General features: G+C 35.3%; 1 protein-coding gene across 1 annotated transcript in view; it reads right to left on the reverse strand.

Moving 5' to 3' along the window:
• NHLRC2 (NHL repeat containing 2) overlaps nt 1-18,964 on the reverse strand; it is a 57,616-nt gene that overhangs the window by 15,378 nt on the left and 23,274 nt on the right. Inside the window, exon 5 of the mRNA XM_007469617.1 lies at nt 9,542-9,671. Within this exon, the coding sequence (XP_007469679.1) occupies nt 9,542-9,671 (130 nt within the window). The remainder of the gene's footprint in view (nt 1-9,541; nt 9,672-18,964) is intronic.

The raw sequence follows: 18,964 nt of genomic DNA on the forward strand, positions 1-18,964 counted from the left end.
AAGTAGGGGCTTCCCTGGTGGCACAGTGGTTGAGAATCCACCTGCCGATGCAGGGGACACGGGTTCGTGCCCCGGTCTGGGAAGATCCCACATGCTGCGGAGCAACTGGGCCCGTGAGCCACAACTACTGAGCCTGCACGTCTGGAGCCTGTGCTCCACAACAAGAGAGGCCGCGACAGTGAAAGGCCCACGCAACATGATGAAGAGTGGACCCCGCTCGCCGCAACTAGAGAAAGCCCTCACACAGAAACGATGACCCAATACAGCAAAAAATAAATAAGTTTATAAAAAAAAAAAAGTATATAGTTGTATCACCAAGTATGGGTATTAGTTCCTTCTAACAAGAATGTGGCAATCATGAACATTGCAACCTTAAATTAAGAGTGCACTTGGGACTTCCCTGGTGGCGCAGTGGTTAAGAATCCGCCTGCCAGTGCAGGGGACAGGGGTTCGATCCCAGGTTCAGGAAGATCCCACATGCTGTGGAGCAACTAAGCCCATGAGCCACAACTACTGAAGTCCATGTGCCTAGAGCCCATTCTCTGCAACAAGAGAAGCCACCACAATGAGAAGCCCCTGTACTGCAACAAAGAGTAACCCCTGCTCGACACAACTAGAGAAAGCCTGCGTGCAGCAATGAGGACTCAACACAGCCAAAAATAAATAAATAAAATAAATTTATATAAAAAAAAAAAGTGTCCTTAGAATCACTGACTTACAGCAGTCACAAATTAAAAATAAAAAAAGGACAATGCCAATAGCTAAAAAGGTTTTGGGAGTTAAGTATTTTTAAAGGCAAAATGCCTCATAATTATCAATTATCAAGGATTAGTGAAATAGTTTCAGAAAACAGGAACAGAATCAGCAAATGAAATATTAATATAAAAATTACCTGCAGTCCAGCTTTTACAAATTCTGTGTTATTTTAAGCAACTATGATCAAAATAGTTGACTAGAACCCTCTTAATGGCATCTGTGAAATCATCCATTAGTGTAAATGGTTTTTTCTGCACAGCTTCTAAATCTCCCCTGTAAAGCAAAGCCTTAATCCACTAGGAAAAAGCAACAAAGTCTGTCACTGCCAGGACACAGGAAAAGACTAATTATAACTGGAGGAGGGAGAGAGGAAAAAAAAACCTCTCTGGTGGAGGGGCAAGGAAATGTCTTTGGCCAAAGACCCCAGACACCAAGTAGAGATTTCCCACTGCTGGGAGAGAAGCAGGAAACGCTTAAAAACCACTCACAAATATAAGACAGAGTTAAGCTGCCAGAGACAGAAGGAACAGAATCACTGAAAAAGCTCTAAGCTCTCCACCTTGTTTCATGGAGGCCCAGGCACACAGTGCTTCCCTAAGACTGAGGCTCACCAGAACAACAGAGAACTCTCCCTTAGCCCCGATGCAATCTAGTACAGAAAGACAGCAGCAGTCTATCCCCCGGGGATCTGTGCTGGCTGACTGAAAGCTGACGGTGGAGTACTAACACTAAGAAAAAGTCTCTAGCATCTAGCCCCGCAGGCTTAGGCAACAGCCCACTGCTAGAGGACTGTGAAAGCTATGGTGATTTGACAGAACTCACAGCAATAATAAAATCCAGATCCAGGCCAGCTTCTGACTAAATTGACTCAACCTCCCATAATAATGACAAATACTATTGATCTCAGCCTCTATAGTTCCACGCATGACTGGAATTTAACAAAAAATGAGAAGACGCACATAAATGTAAGCAAAACAAAATAAGAAAACAAACAAAAAAACATTTTCAAGAGACAAAGTGATCAACAAAAACAGACTCAGAGCTGACCTGAAATTTAGATCTATGACATAGACTTTGAAATCACTATGCTTACTATGGTAAAGAATCTAGAGAAAAAGATGGCCAACATACCTAAATAGATGGGGAATTTGAGCAGACAGATGAAATCTCTAAGAAATATTAAAATGGAAAAATACTATTAGAAAAAGAATAATATCAGAAATGAAAAATTCCTTCCACAAGCTCATCAGTGGACTAGACACAGCTGAAGAAACAATCAATGACCCTAAAGATAAATCAACAGAAATTATGCACACTGAAACACAAAGAGAATAAAGGGTGAAAATTTAAAAAACCCCAAAACCATAATATGTAAAAGTTGTTGAATATAATATTAGAATCTAACGTATGAGTAACTGAAATCCCAGAAAGAAGAGAAAGGAACAGAAAAACTATTTGAGAAGATAATGGTTGAGAATTTTTCCAAATAACGAAGGACATCAAGAATCCTAAGCAGGATAACTCCTAGACGTATCAATCAAACTGCTGAAAACCAAAGAGAAAATCTTGAAGGCAGCCAGAGGAAAAAACACATTTTTTATACTAAGGAATAAGAAAAGAATTAAATCAGACTTCTTGTTTATACTATGTAAGCTATAACACAGTGGAATGACATCTTTAAAATATCAAGAAAAAAAAAGCCAATCCAGACTTATTTATGAAGTAAAAATAGCTTTCAAAAATGAATGCTAATTACTTTTTCAGACCCTCCCCCTCCAAAGAAAGGGCCAAGAGAAATCACTGTTAGCAGACATGTGCTGCAAGAAATGTTAAAGTTAGTTCTACACGCAAAAGCAAAATTATTCCAGCCAGACACGGGGTTTTTAAGAAAACAGCAACTTTGGAAACAGTTTGGCAGTTTCTTATAAAATTACACATATTTATCATATGATCTAGCAATTTCATTCCTAAGCATTTGCCCAAGAGAAAATATATGTCCACATAAAAACCTGTACACAAATGTTTATAGAGGCTTTAATCATAATTGGCATAAACCAGAGCCAGCTGAAATGCTTACCAACTGGTGAATTAATAAACAAATTGTGGTACAGCTGTACAATGGAATACTACTCAGCAATAAAAAAGAACTGATACATGCAAGAACATGGATGAACTGCAGAAGATTATGGTAACTGAAAGAAACCAGACATACAAAACTACACTGAGGAACAAGAAATCATTGTTGCCAGTGGATGGAGTGGGTAGAGTGGGTGGTAGAGGGGGATGGAGGGAGACTGAACAGAGTCATAAGAGAACTTTTTGGGGTGATGGAAATATTCTATATCTTGATTGTAGCAATGGCTATAAAGATTCTTCACAATAGAACTTACACCTATTAAGGGTAAATGTTACTTTCTGTAAATTATTACCTCATCATTCGAACTGAAAAAAAAAACCCTTATAAACACCAAGTCAGTGTGATAATAGTTATTCAGATATAAAAATACTACTACTGTTTTTATTTTGTTAAAATAAAAACACACCAGTCACATTATATAAAATTTATTCCCCCCAAAAATTCTGTATCATCTGATAAGAGGATAAATGTATTTTATTTAGAGCATATTAATGGAAGTCAGAGAAACATATTATCTAAGCTGTAGATTACCAGACTAGCATACTAAATAGTTGGATTTCAATCATTAAAGGTCAAATAAGTACAATTAAATTTCTATCTAGGGAAATGCTGATTAAAGGGTCAAGGAAGGTTAATGGGATTTGGGCACACTATCCTTTCTGTAAATGATTTAAAATCAGGTGAAGTCTGAAGTACTTAGAGACTACCAGGGGTTCTGACCTTTACGATAAAAAAAATTCTCGGGTTATTGTCTGGCATTAAGTGGAGACAGCGCAGACTTGATATGCATTTTAGAAACATGGCAATGTTTCTGGTGAAAAAATGAATTTATTGGAGTTATTTTTAATTATTTTTAGTTCATTATAAAGTTTTGACCATATTTAGAGTGATAATCAAAAATGGACAGATGAAAATAACTTTTATAAAGTGATTTTTTGTAAAAATCAATTTATGTGAATTATTTCCATGCTTTTATCACTGTAATGGCATAATTAGGTTAAATATTCAGGTACTAATAAAAATACAAACACACACACATTTACATATTACATATATATTTAAAATAATCAGAGGTATTTCAAGTCCCTTTCCCTAATCTCTTTTTGAAGTATGCTGTTCATTATCTGAGTCTCTTGGTGGGGTATATATTCAACTGTATATTGTCTTTGTTATTTTTCACTCTCTTTATCTGATCTATTTTCTTTCCTTTTAAGGTTTAATTTTTACTTAAATATGCATATGAATGGATAACTGTTCTACATAAAGTTTAAATAATAACTAAACATCCATGTGCACAACACCAGCTCAAGAAAAGGGAAGATTATTTGAAAACTTCCTGCATCCCTCTGTGAGCATAACCTCCTCCTCTTCCCAGAAGGAACTACCAGTCTAAAAATTTGTCTTTTTCATTATCTTCTTTGATTTTAAAATTTTACCATGTCTGAATGGATCGCTCAATGTATAGTTAGTCTTGCTTGCTACTGAACATTCTATAAAAGGTGCTTTCTCCACTCAACAGATTTCTTGGTACTTCTCCATGCTGTCAGGTGTAGCTGTGGTCCATTGTTTGCACTGCAGAACAGCTTAATATATAAAGATACCACAATACCTTATCTATTTTTCATGTTTTCCTTCTGATAATTCCATCCTTTCTCATACTCCTAACTATGGTAGAATTTCAGAAATATTCTATATAATTCTTAAAGTATTAAAGAATTTAAGTGCTTTTTTATAAGAACCATTTTTCTTAACCACAGTCCCCTTCAAGTTGCATTTAATCCCACATCTGCTTAAACCAGTTGTACAATTACCAATTCAATATGAATGAATTGGAAGGAAGTTTTTCCTCTGAAAACAAAGTTAATACTTTGGAAAGACAATAAAGGCAAGTAGCAAAGTCAAATTGTTAGTGAATAAGATGTGGAAAGACAATTGGAAAGAATAGGTTTTAAAAATTTCAGCCCCGTTTTCTTTGCAGGTGTTTTAAAAACTCATCACAGTTTAAGGAAACCAAAATAATACATTGTGATTGGTATAAGACTGTCAGAAAACACACACTTAAACATCAAAAGACTGGTTAAAAATGTACATTCTATAGGGCTTCCCTGGTGGCGCAGTGGTTGAGAGTCCGCCTGCTGATGCAGGGGACAGGGGCTCATGCCCCGGCCTGGGAGGATCCCACATGCCGCAGAGCGGCTGGGCCCGTGAGCCATGGCCGCTGAGCCTGCGTGTCCGGAGCCTGTGCTCCGCAACGGGAGAGGCCACAACAGTGAGAGGCCCACATACCGCAAAAAAAAAAAAAAAAAAAAAAAAAAAAGTACATTCTATAAATGTACATTTATTGTTCTTAAAGCATTTTTAGTTTTATGATTAACAGATTTTTTTTCCACATGGATCAATTATCATACCCAATCAGTTCAGTAAATTATTCTACTGGGGCTTCCCTGGTGGCACAGTGGTTGACAGTCCGCCTGCCGATGCAGGGGACACAGGTTCGTGCCCCGGTCCGGGAAGATCCCACATGCAGCTGGGCCCGTGACCATGGCCGCTGAGCCTGCGCATCCGGAGCCTGTGCTCCGCAGCGGGAGAGGCCACAGCAGTGAGAGGCCTGCGTACCGCAAAAAAAAAAAAAAAATTATTCTACTGGATTTATTTACTTCTACTTTTATTTCACTAAGTATTCAGGTAGTTTACAAGGAAATAAACCATATTAAGATAAATAGATTTAAAATAAGAAAATTGAAGCAATAGGTAAATAGAGTAGAAAAGAAAGATGCAGCCAAGTAATATTAAAAAATGAATGTCATGTTTCCGTTACACTTTGCTAGAGACAAATCTGTCTCTAAGTTTCCTAGGAATCAATATAACAATGCAAACACAATTAGTTATGATATTCAAATTATCCAGGAGCTTAAAAACAAACTTGATACTTAGAAAAAAACATAATTATCTATAACACAGAAAAATTCTCTAGTAGATCATCAGAGAGGTTATTTATAAGATAATAACTGAAATTAGCAGCAAACCCTCATAGTAAAAACAGTTCAGAAGTCCCACAGGACCGTGTTTTGATGAAATATATAATATGAAACATATACACATATGAATGAATGTAAGATATGTTGATGTGTCAATATATTTTTAAATGAATGACATGATGTCAAAATACAATTAAGTAAAAACAATTGTAAGGAGAGCAATTATTCTATGATCCAATTTCCCCATATACTCTGACAATATGCATTAATTCAGGATTAGACTTCAGAGTGATTTAAAGCAGTGGCTCTTAAAATGTTTTGGGGTAACACACCACTTCGAAACTGATGCGACTCTGACCAACTCCTCCAAACCTTAAATAGAATTTCTAGGAAATTTAAGTACTTCGCAAATCTAACCATGAATGCCTTGGGTACGTAACTCTTGCAGTCATTGTGATTAGAAGTCCTTCACACAGTACTTGAAAACCATTTTCTCTTAGCATTTTGAAAGGTGTTGAGCTTATTTAAGTGCATTCAAGATTACTCCTCTTGCCAAGTACCTGGAGTGAAGCTAAGTTAAAACTGTAAGTTAAATGTGGAACCATATGCTTTTAATGATCTATTGAGCTAAGGTAGGAGTCACTTCCTTTTCTAAAAGCTGAGCTTAATAAAGACACGAGCCTCAGCACATCACTCCAGTTGGAAGCTGGGGAGTACTTGTCAACAGAGCCAATATTTTTCTTGGAAAGCAATTTGGGTACACTCTCAATATGAGATAAACAACCAGAAATTCCATGCCATAAAGTATGACTGAAAAATTTTTAGCCTATAAAAATATGTAAGTACTTTATTAAATAAATCCAACTTAGTAAAGCATCCGGTAAAGTACACCCTGTTTTTAAGCAATGTAAATTCTGAAATATGTAACAGATTGAATTACTGGTCTCAAGTCTTTATTCCTCTGTGGTAATAATACAACCACACCCTTGCCATTGCCTCACTGTAGGCAAAGTGCATATCCCTGCCCCATAACTTTCAGCTTAGTTTTGTGACTTGCTTTAATGACAGTAGGTAAGCAGATGTGACATGAGCAAAGGCTTTAAATGTGTGTAACTGGTCTTACTCTCCTGCGCTCCTGCCTTTTGCCAAAAGAATATACCTCAGTCAGCTACTGGCTCAAGAAAAAGGAGAAACAAATGGAGCAGATCTGGACCCAGAAAACAGTCTGGAACCAAGCCCAGGCTCAGCCTTGATCAACTGAACCCCAACCCTGTATGTAAGTGAGAAATAAAGGTTTAGGTTTATATGAGTTTGGGGATGATTTCTTATGAAGCTTTACTGTGGCAATTACTAACAGACAGTAAATACAGGCTGTAAGATGTAAAATATAAATATCAGTAACTGAATTCCTATATGGACTATTAACCATAAATCACTGGGGGCTTACATATTAAGAGAATTTTTTTTTTCCTTGAGGGAAGGTAATAACATACCAAAATAACAGTTCTCATCCGCTTTGACTATTTTACTAACAGATATATTTCAGACTGTTTTTCCATCTATAAGATTATGTTCAAATAGCTCAGGTGTGTACCAAAAGCAGGGAGGCAAGTCCGGTTAAGTCCTGATGGGGATGAGTATTTTTAACACAAATTATTTAGAATTGCTGGTGCATGGTGATAAAAAGAAGATCGAGGTGTAGTTGGTTTTCTTATTGTTTTAAAAATCTCTACATATAATATATCCCCTTATTGACTACTCTTGAGACACACTGCTCCCTCTACCTTCTCAACCCCTCCCCACTGTGAGCCACTAAAACAACTCATCATTATTAGGGCACCAAATTCCAAAAATGGAATTTTCAAAAATAACTTACACAAAATACCTAAGTTACATATATTAAGTGCAGGTAGTACCAGAAGTTCATTCAGTTACTCTATAAATATTAAAAGCTTTATAAAAAGTTAATCACAATGAAAAAATTAAGGTATTTGAATTATAACCAAATTGGCATCATAAAAAAATTATCTCAAATGTAAAATCATCCAACTAAGATGGTGCTTAAGTCACTCTATAAATATATTAAAATCATACAAACCATTTAGCTCCAAGTTCCATTTTCAATATATTCTACTAAATTTCTTTCTTTATTACTCTGGTTTTAAACATGTAGATAACCATGTCAGCAACGCTGAGGGCCAGTGAAAAATAAGAGCACTAGCGCTCCTGGATTATCTTTTAGTCAAGTAATATATAGGTAACAAAGATTGTAAAAATAAAGCAAATCTCATTTTCAATTATCTAAGTAATTCAGTAGGATAAAGTTTTTACTTTTTAAATTAAGTTATATTTTTTAATCTTAACTTTTTCTTCCAGTTTTATTTATATAATTGACATATATAGCACTGTATAAGTTTAAGATGTACAACATGATCTGACTTACATACATCATGAAATAATTACATTAAGCTTAGTGAATATCCATCACCTCATACAGATTAAAAAAGAAAAGAAAAAACAATCTTTTTCCTTATGATGAGAACTCTTAGGAACTCTTAGGATTTACTTATCTTAACAACTTTCATACACACATACAGCATTGTTAGTTATATTAATCATGTTGTACATTATAGCCCTACTTCTTATGTATCTTATAACTGGAATTTTGTACCTTTTGACCACCTTCATCCAAATCCCCCACCCCTCTGGTGACCACAAATCTGATCTCTTTTTCTATACGTTTGTTTTTTGAAGTATAATCGACTACAACTCTATTGATAGCTCCTGGTACACAATGTAGTGATTTGATATTTCTATACATTGCAAAATGATCACACCGTAAGTCTAGTTACCAAAGATATTGTATTATTATTGACTATATTCCTCATGTTGTACATTGCATTCCTGTGACTCATTTCTTTTGTAACTGGAAATTTGTACCTCAATTTTCCTCACCTATTTCACTCATCCCCACCATCCCCTTCCGTGTTTGTTGTCTGTATCTATGACTCTCTTTCTGTTTTGTTATGTTTGCTCATTTGTTTTTAGATTCCACATATGGGCGAAATTATACAGTATTTGTCTTTCTCACCCTCTAGGTCCATTCATGTTGTCACAAATGGCAAGATTTCATTCTTTTGATGGCTGAGTAATATTCCATTGTATATAGGTAAAGTTTTTTTTAACTACTCAAAAGAAGCTAAAATAATTAAATAAAAATTTTATTGATAATCTAAAAAAACCCCCGCTGTCATTTCTTGATTTTTTACGTGACGGTAAATAAAAAGGACATTGTTAAACAGTATACTGCGTGAATAATCTTTTGAAATTCTGAAACTATAGTCCGTCCAATTTCAGAATATTCAGAACTATCTTAATTGGAAGCTGCAACTAAGATGAAATTCTTTAACATTAGAGAAATACATACCCTATCTTGTGTATAAAATATAATATGTATGTAATGTTACACGTAATATATAATGATATATTTACTCTATCTTCTGTATATTACTGCTGGCTTTGTTTTTATGCAATTAACAAATCCCAAGTCATTGGTATAAAAGCATAAAATAACTAGTAAAAGAATTAGTCAAAAATGAATGTTCCCATAATATCTTAAAACTTTTACTTAGCAAAATTTACTTATATTTAATAGCAAAACTTTACATACCTGACCTTCCAAAAACTACATCCCAAGGAGAACTAATGGGCTGTTCTTCTCCTTTAGCTCCACCTTCTTTATCTGTACCTTGAATTCCAACGCCAGCTACAGTGCTCACCATCTCAGCGTCTAGGTCAATCTATAGACATTAATACAGGTTTTATGCAATGCATCTATTTCCCGTAGAACATACAGAAAACATGTACTTTATTTACAGTATGTGTGAACTTATTATATGTTAATTAATAAAACGGAGTGGTTTTTAGTGTGTAAAAAAAAAAAACATGTGCAACATAAATACTTAAAAAAAAAAAGCTTTAAAAAAAGGCTCATCAAGTACATGGTGACCTTGTTATTGAAATGCATAAAACTCAGTCCTTTTCATTTCTCCATCCATCCATTCCCCCACTTTCCTCTTACTCCCCTCCCTCATCATGCCTCTACCAGAACTGCTGTCGATCTCAACTATAAAATATTTTAAAAGAAGGTGAAATTTGAAAATTTAAAGCAGAATCAAGGAAAACACTTGCTTCTTAAATTAAATGTATGTATTTCAATTATGCTTGGCTAGTAACTGACACATATGGAGCTTAATATGTGGTAAGAACTAATCCAAGTATCATCCATCCATCCATCCATCCACCCATCTTAATAACCCTATGACTGTGATTTTGATTACTTTAGAGGAAACTGAGGCACAGATCATTCAGTAAGATCCCAAGATCCCACAGCTAGTAAGTCAAGGATCTTGGATTTGAACCAGTTCTAGCTCTACTACGTTATATTGCCTCTGCTTCATAAACCAAAAAATCAACGCATTCTACTGAAAAAAGATGCTCTGGTTTCATCTCCTGAGTCACTTTCAACATTTTATCATGAAAATTTTCAAACACAGAGAAAGCTGAAAGAATACTGCACCAAACATCCATATATCAACAGTTCACTGACTTGCTTTATCACATATCTCATCCAGCTATCAATCCTTCAATTCATTTACATTTTTTGATGCATTTCAAAGTAAATCATAAACATTAGTACACTGTCCCTAAATATTTCAGTAGGCTTGCCATTAACTAGAGTTCCATATTTTTTCAGATCTCCTTTTTCCTTTTTTGAGGCAAAACTTACAACGAAATGCACAAATCTTAAGTGTATCACCTGATAAATTCTCAAAAATGCATAAACCTGTGTGGCCCCAACTTATATAAAGATACAGAATGTTACCTTCACTCCAGAAAGTTCCCTCATACCTCCTTCCAGTCATTCTTGACCCCAGTGGCAAACAGTGTTAATTTTTTTTTTCCATCACAGATTAGTTGTAACTCTTCTAGGATCTCAGATAAATGGAGTCACACAGTAGTGAACTCTTTTGTGTGAGGCTTCTTTCATTTAACATGTTTGAGATTTATTCATGTTCCTTTTTATTGCTGAGCAGTATTCCATATAAGGAATACATCACAGTTCATTTATGTATTTTCTTACTGACAGACAGCTGGGCTATTTCCAGTTTGGGGGCCTTCAAATAGAGTTGCTATTAATATTCTCGGATAAGCCTTTTTGTGGACATGCTTTCACTTCTCTTGGGTATACACAGAGGACTGTAACTGCTATGTTATAGGGCAAGTATATGATTAGTTTGATTAAAAAACTCCCAAAAGGTTTTCTCCAGTGCTCTATCATTTTCTATTCCCACCAATGATGTATGAGAGTTCAAACTGCTCCACATCCTTGCCAACCTATGGTATTGTCAGTCTTTTAAATTTTAACCATTATACTGGATATATAGTGGTATTTCATTGTGGCTGAACGTACATTTCCTTCTCAGCTCATGATGTTGATCACTTTTCTATGTGCTTGTGGTCATTCTTATATCTTCTTCTGAAAAATATTCAAATCTTTGGCTCATTTTTCATTGGTTTGCCTTCTCATTTTTCAGTTGTAGAAGCCTTTATATTTCATGGATACTAATCCCCTACATAGATGCGTTTTTGTGAATTTTTGTGACTATTTTCTGACAGCCTGTGGCTTTTCACTTTAACAGTGAAGTTTAACAGAAGTTTTACATTTAGATACATTTGAATTTATAGTTTTTATCTTTTATGATTATTGTTTCTGTGTCCTGTCTTTGCGAAACCTTTGCCTACATGCAAGTCACAAGGATATTCTCATGTTTTCTTGTAAAAGCTTCATAGTTTTAGCATTTACATTTAGGTCTGTGATGCATCTTGAATTGATGTTTGTATATGGTGTGTGAAGTACGTCGTGTCATGTTTATTTTTTCCCCATGTTGGTATTTAGTTGTTCAAGCACAATGTGCAGAAATGACTTTCCTTTCTCCCCTGATTGATTTCATGCTTTTTAGAAAATCAAGTGACATGTATACACTGATGTGTATACAATTGACTGATAAGAACCTGCAGTACAAAAAAACAAACAAAAAAACAACTAATACTAAACTTTCTTTGGGTTATTTGTATGGAAATATATTAATATAAATGTTTCAGACATTACATGAAATTTCTAAAAATCTTATATGTTCTGGTATAATGTTATAAGTCATAATTCTAGTTATTACTTTAAAACATATATCAGAAATAACTAAATTTCCTTGTCAATTGCATTATTATCAACTTTCATCAAATCTTTAACTGTGGTCATTTTTAAGTCTTTTGTCATTTACAGACAGTTCTGGGTACACTCTGATGCTTTTGCAAAAATGTTCCTATAAAAGGGTTTCATCTTCAAGGAATTCATGGAAAAGACTCTGACAAGTACAGGTTTCTGGTAACTGACTATACTGCTGAACTGAATGAATAAATATTTTCAGAACTCTAATGGAAAACTGATGAATTCATAAAAGTGCTAACAAAAAGATCAAGATGAAAAAAAATTAATTACATGGGACTGAGTGAACTGATGAGGATGATGATAATTTTTGTGACTTTCTGTTTGAATAAATAGAAAAGAAAATCCCACAAGGACTCAGAGGCAAAAATATACAAATCAATTTTCACTGCAAAGTAAAGGAGCCGTTACAGTGGAGGATTACTGGACTGAATGTCAATATTATGACACAGCATGAGTGTTTCGTGTTTCGTGTTTGGTAATTGCAATCATTGTTGCTTTTGTTGCGGTCATCCATTTACAATGCTTGGTGTCAGTTTATTTATCTCTTGTAAAAATAAAATACAGTGTGTGTGTGTGTGTGTGTGTGTGTGTGTGTGGAAAAAAAAGTTTTCAGTTAACTGATAGTCATGCTCTATAGAAATAGTATTTTGGAAGCAATATTCTGATTACCACTTATCCAGGTGATTGATTAACATATACCTCAAGGAAAAGAAATCCTAGTATGGAGTTCTCTTTCAGTAAGTGCACATTTCTTAAAATGACTCCCATGAATACCAACACCCATAGACTGAAATTCATTTTTTTTCACTTTTCTCCCAAACCCACATCACCAAAATTCCGAGCTATTACCTTAGAGCTTCTTGTAAAAAAAAAAAAAAAAAAAAAAAAAGAAAGAAAATCAAGTAACTGCACAGGTGTAAGCTTACTTCTAGGTGCTGTATTCTTTTTTACTGATCTATATAGCTATCCTTATGAAAGTATGACATTGTCTTGATTAGTACATAGTACAGCATTAGTATATAGCATAGCATTATAGCAAATCTTGAAATCAGGTAGTGTAAATCTTTCAACTTTGTTCTTTTTCAATATTGTTTTAGATATAATAATACTTTGCTTGAAAAAAAAAAAAATACTTTGCTTGCATTTCCACATAAATTTTGGAACCCATTTGTTAATATCTACCAAAAAAGCCCAATGGCATTTTAATTGGGATGGCACTGAATCTATAAATCAATTTAGAGCAAACTGAATTTTAATATTGAGTTTTCCAATCCAATATTAATTTTTGTCAGCAATTTTCATAGTTTGAAGTATACAGGGCTTGTATGTACTTCTAAAAACTTATTCTAAGTATTTTATTTTGGTTGCTAAGTAAATAGAATTTTAAAATTCCATTTCCAGTTGACTATTACTAGTATATAATAAATATAAAATAAAAATAAAATAAATAAAATAAAAATACAGTTGATCTTTATATACTGATTTTGTATTTTGCAACCTTTCTAAATTCACTTATTAGTTCAAGTAACTTTGTATAGATTTCTTAGAATTTTCTATGTACATGTCATGTCACTGACAAAGAGTTATTCTTCTTTCTTCTCATCCTCTATATCTTTTATTTCTCTTTCTTGCCTTATTATAATGGCTAGTACTTCCAGTACAATGTTTAATAGGCATGGTAAGAGTGGGGATCCTTGCCTTGTTCCCCCTCTTGAAGGGAAAGTATTCAATACTTTGTATTAAGTGTAGCCGTAGGCTTTTTGCAGATGGCCTGATTTTATCATATTGAGGACATTCATTTCCATTTGAAGTTTACTAATTTTAACATGATTAGGTATTAAATGTTTTCCAGTGTTTTTCTGAATCTAGTGAAGCGTCATCTTTTATTCTGTTACTATGTGAATTACATTTATCACCAGATTTATTCTGGTGATATCCTCTTGCATTATTTTTAGTAGCTGCTCTATAAAATCCTGAAATTGTAAAGAATATTCATCAATGTAACTTTGTATTTTTACTGAACTCAAAATCTGCAAAATCTGCAAAAATACCATAGGCAGCTACAGATGGGCCCTTGAAATAGATCTTGATTTAAGAAATGTATCACAGAAACTGATAGGATAGTTTAAAAATTTCTCTTGGAAGAAGCCCTGGGCCCAGGTGATGTTACAAGGGAGTTTTAATAGATATTCAAAACCATTAATTCCTATGTTAGACAAATTATTCCAAAAAACAGAAAAAGAATGAAAACCAGCTCATTTGATGAGGTTAGTGTGACCTTGGTTCCAAAATCTGGTGAAAACAGTACAAGAAAATATAGAGCCATTTAATTTTAAAATATTAAATATAATTTTGGATAATCAAAACCAATTTGACTTTTAAAAAAATTCATGATTAGGTAAGGTTTATCCCAGGATTAAAAAGATGGTTCAACAGCAAAAATAACTATTAATGAAATTCATCACATCAGAATACTAAGGGCAAAAAACTATACAATTATTTCCATAAATGTAGAAAATGTATTTAATACAATCATATAATTCTTAGTAACAAGGAATAAAGTTTCTTAACTTCATAAATATTTTATTTCCCAAAGCTATGGAAAATATTAAACTTGGGGAGAAAGTTTACAAGAGTTCCATTTAAGACTACGAGCATGACAAGACACCCACTATGGCTGTAATGCTTAAAAGCAATATAATAAAAGGAAATGGGAAGTATAAAAATAAGAAGGGAAAAGATAAAACTGTCAGTTGTTCCTTCAAAAATAATTTACTTACATGAGAAAAAAACAGAAGTTTTTGCAGAAATGGATAAGTTGATCCTAAAATTCATATGGAATTGCAAGGGATTCCGAACAGTCAAAACAATGTTGAAAAATAAGTAAGTAGGAGGATTCATACTTTGATTTCACAACTTATTAAAAGTTATAGCAATCAAAACAGTGTGGTACTGGCATAAGGACAGATACATAGATCAATGGAATAGACTCGCAAGTCCAGAAATAAACCCATGCATGTACGAATAATTTTCAAAAGGTTGCCAGGACTATTCAATGGTGAAATAATAGTCTCTTCCATAAATGGTTCTGGGATAACTGGATATCCACATGTAAAAGAATGAAGTTGGACACTTACTTCATACTATATGCAAAAATCAACTAAAAATGGATCTAAGACCTAACTGTGAGAGACATAACTATAAAAATCTTAGAAGAAAACATAGGAATAAATCTTCGTGAACTTGGATTTGGCAGTGGATTCTTACATGACACAAAAAATATAAGCAATGAAAGAAATAAATAGATATATTGGGAATCATCAGAATATAAAACTTCTGTGCATCAAAAGACATGATTAAGAAAGTGAAAGGAGGAGGAGGGAGGAACCAAGATGGTGTAGTAGAAGGACATGCACTCACTCCCTCTTGCGAGAACACCAGAATCACAACTAGCTGCTGGACAATCATTGACAGGAAGACACTGGAACTCACCAAAATAGATACCCCACATCCAAAGGTAAAGGAGAGGCCACAATGAGATGGTAGGAGGGGCGCAATCACAGTAAAATCAAATCCCATAACTGCTGGGTGGGTGACTCACAGACTGGAGAACACTTATAACACAGAAGTCCACCCACTGGAGTGAAGGTTCTGAGCCCCAAGTCAGGCTTCCCAACCTGCGGGTCCAGCAACGGGAGGAGGAATTCCTAGAGAATCAGACGTTGAAGCCTTGTGGGAATTGATTGCAGGATTTCGACAGCACTGGGGGAACAGAGATTCCACTCTTGGAGGGCACACACAAAGTAGTGTGCGCATCGGGACCCAGGTGAAGGAGCAGTGACCCCAGGGGAAACTGAACCAGACCTACCTGCTACTGTTGGAGGGTCTCCTGCAGAGGCGGTGGGGGGGTGGGAGGGGTGAGCTTGGCACACCGTGGGGACTGGGGACGCTGGCAGTGGAGGTTCTGGGAAGTACTCCTTAGCGAGAGCCCTCCCAGAGTGTCATTAGCCCCACGTAGTACTCCTTAGCGAGAGCCCCACGTAGTACCCCACGTAGTACTCCTTAGCGAGAGCCCTCCCAGAGTGTCATTAGCCCAGGTAGGCTCCAGTGTTGGGTTGCCTCAGGAAAAACAACCAACAGGGAGGGAACCCAGCCCCACCCATCAACAGTCAAGCAGATTAAAGTTTTACTGAGCTCTGCCCACCAGAGCAACAGTCAGCTCTAGCCACCACCAGTCCCTCCCATCAGGAAACTTACACAAGCCTCTTAGGTAGCCTCATACACCAGAGGGCAGAGAGCAGAAGCAAGAAGAACTACAATCCTAGAGCCTGTGGAACAAAAACCACATTCACAGAAAGATAGACAAGATGAAAAGGTAGAGGGCTATGTACCAGATGAAGGAACAAGATAAAACCCCCAAAAAACAACTAAATGAAGTGGAGATAGGCAACCTTCCAGAAAAAGAATTCAGAATAATGATAGTGAAGATGATCCAGGACCTCGGAAAAAGAATGGAGGCAAAGATTGAGAAGATGCAAGAAATGTTTAACAAAGACCTAGAAGAATTAAAGAACAAACAGAGATGAGCAATACAATAACTGAAATGAAAACTACACTAGAAGGAATCAATAGCAGAATAACTGAGGCAGAAGAATGGATAAGTCACCTGGAAGACAGAATGGTGGAATTCACTGCTGCAAAACAGAATAAAGAAAAAAGAATGAAAAGAAAAAAGACAGCCTAAGAGACCTCTGGGACAACATTAAACGCAACAACATTCACATTATAGGGGTCCCAGAAGGAGAAAAGAGACACAAAGCACCCGAGAAAATATTTGAAGAGATTATAGTCAAAAAATTCCCTAACATGGGAAAGGAAATAGCCACCCAAGTCCAGGAAGTGCAGACAGTCCCATGCAGGATAAACCCAAGGAGAAACATGCTGAGACACATAGTAATCAAACTGGCAAAAATTAAAGACAAAGAAAAATTATTGAAAGCAGCAAGGGAAAAACAAAAAATAACATACAAAGGAACTCCCATAAGGTTAACAGCTGATTTCTCAGCAGAAACTCTACAAGCCAGAAGGGAGTGGCATGATATACTTACAGTGATGAAAGGGAAGAACCTACAACCTAGATTACTCTACCCAGCAAGGATCTCATTCAGATTCGATGGAGAAATCAAAAGCTTTACAGACAAGCAAAAGCTAAGAGAATTCAGCACCACCAAACCATCTCTACAACAAATGCTAAAGGAACTTCTCTAAGTGGGAAACACAAAAGAAAAAAAAGATCTACAAAAACAAACCCAAAACAATTAAGAAAATGGTCATAGGAACATACATATCGATAATTACCTTAAACGTGAATGGATTAAATGCTCCAACCAAAAGACACAGGCTTGCTGAATGGATACAAAAACAAGACCCATAATATATATGCTGTTTACAAGAGACCCACTTCAGACCTAGGGACACACACAGACTGAAAGTGAGAGAATGGAAAAAGATACTCCATGCAAATGGAAATCAAAAGAAAGCTGCAGTAGCTATACTCACCAGATAAAATAGACTTTAAAATAAAGAATGTTACAAGAGACAAGGAAGGACACTACATAATGATCAAGGGATCAATCCAAGAAGAAGATACAACAATTATAAATATATATGCACCCAACAGAGGAGCACCTGAATACATAAGGCAACTGCTAACAGCTATAAAAGAGGAAATCGACAGTAACACAATAATAGTGGGGGACTTTAACACCTCACTTACACCAATGGACAGATCATCGAAAATGAAAATAAATAAGGAAACAGAAGCTTTAAATGACACAATAGACCAGATAGATTTAATTGATATTTATAGGACATTCCATCCAAAAACAACAGATTACGCTTTCTTCTCAAGTGTGCATGGAACATTCTCCAGGATATATCACATCTTGGGTCACAAATCAAGCCTCAGTAAATTTAGGAAAACTGAAATCATATCAAGCATCTTTTCGGACCAAAACACTATGAGATGAGAAATGAATTACAGGGAAGAAAACGTAAAAAACACAAACACATGGAGGCTAAACAATACGTTTACTAAACAACAAAGAGATCACTGAAGAAATCAAAGAGGAAATCGAAATATACCTAGAGACAAATGACAATGAAAACACGATGATCCAAAACCTATGGGATGCAGCAAAAGCAGTTCTAAGAGGGAAGTTTATAGCTATAAAGACTACCTCAAGAAACAAGAAAAATCTCAAGTAAACAGTCTAATCTTACACCTAAAGGAACTAGAGAAAGAAGAACAAACAAAACCCAAAGTTAGCAGAAGGAAAGAAGTCATAAATATCAGAGCAGAAATAAATGAAACAGAAACAAAGAAAACAATAGCAAAGATCAATAAAACTAAAAGCTGGTTCTTTGAGAAGATAAACAAAATTCATAAACCATTAGCCAGACTCATCAAGAAAAAGAGGGAGAGGACTCAAATCAATAAAATTAGAAATGAAAAAGGAGAAGTTACAACAGACACCACAGAAATACAAAGCATCCTAAGAGACTACTACAAGCAACTCTATGCCAATAAAATGGACAACCTGGAAGAAATGGACAAATTCTTAGAAAGGTATAACCTTCCAAGACTGAACCAGGAAGAAACAGAAAATATGAACAGACTAATCACAAGTAATGAAATTGAAACTGTAATTAAAAATCTTCCAACAAACACAAGTCCAGAAACAGATGGCTTCACAGGTGAATTCTACCAAACATTTAGAGAAGAGCTAACACCCACCCTTCTCA

Source organism: Lipotes vexillifer, unplaced genomic scaffold, assembly GCF_000442215.2.
Source record: "Lipotes vexillifer unplaced genomic scaffold, Lipotes_vexillifer_v1.1 scaffold240, whole genome shotgun sequence".
NCBI lineage: Eukaryota > Metazoa > Chordata > Mammalia > Artiodactyla > Lipotidae > Lipotes > Lipotes vexillifer.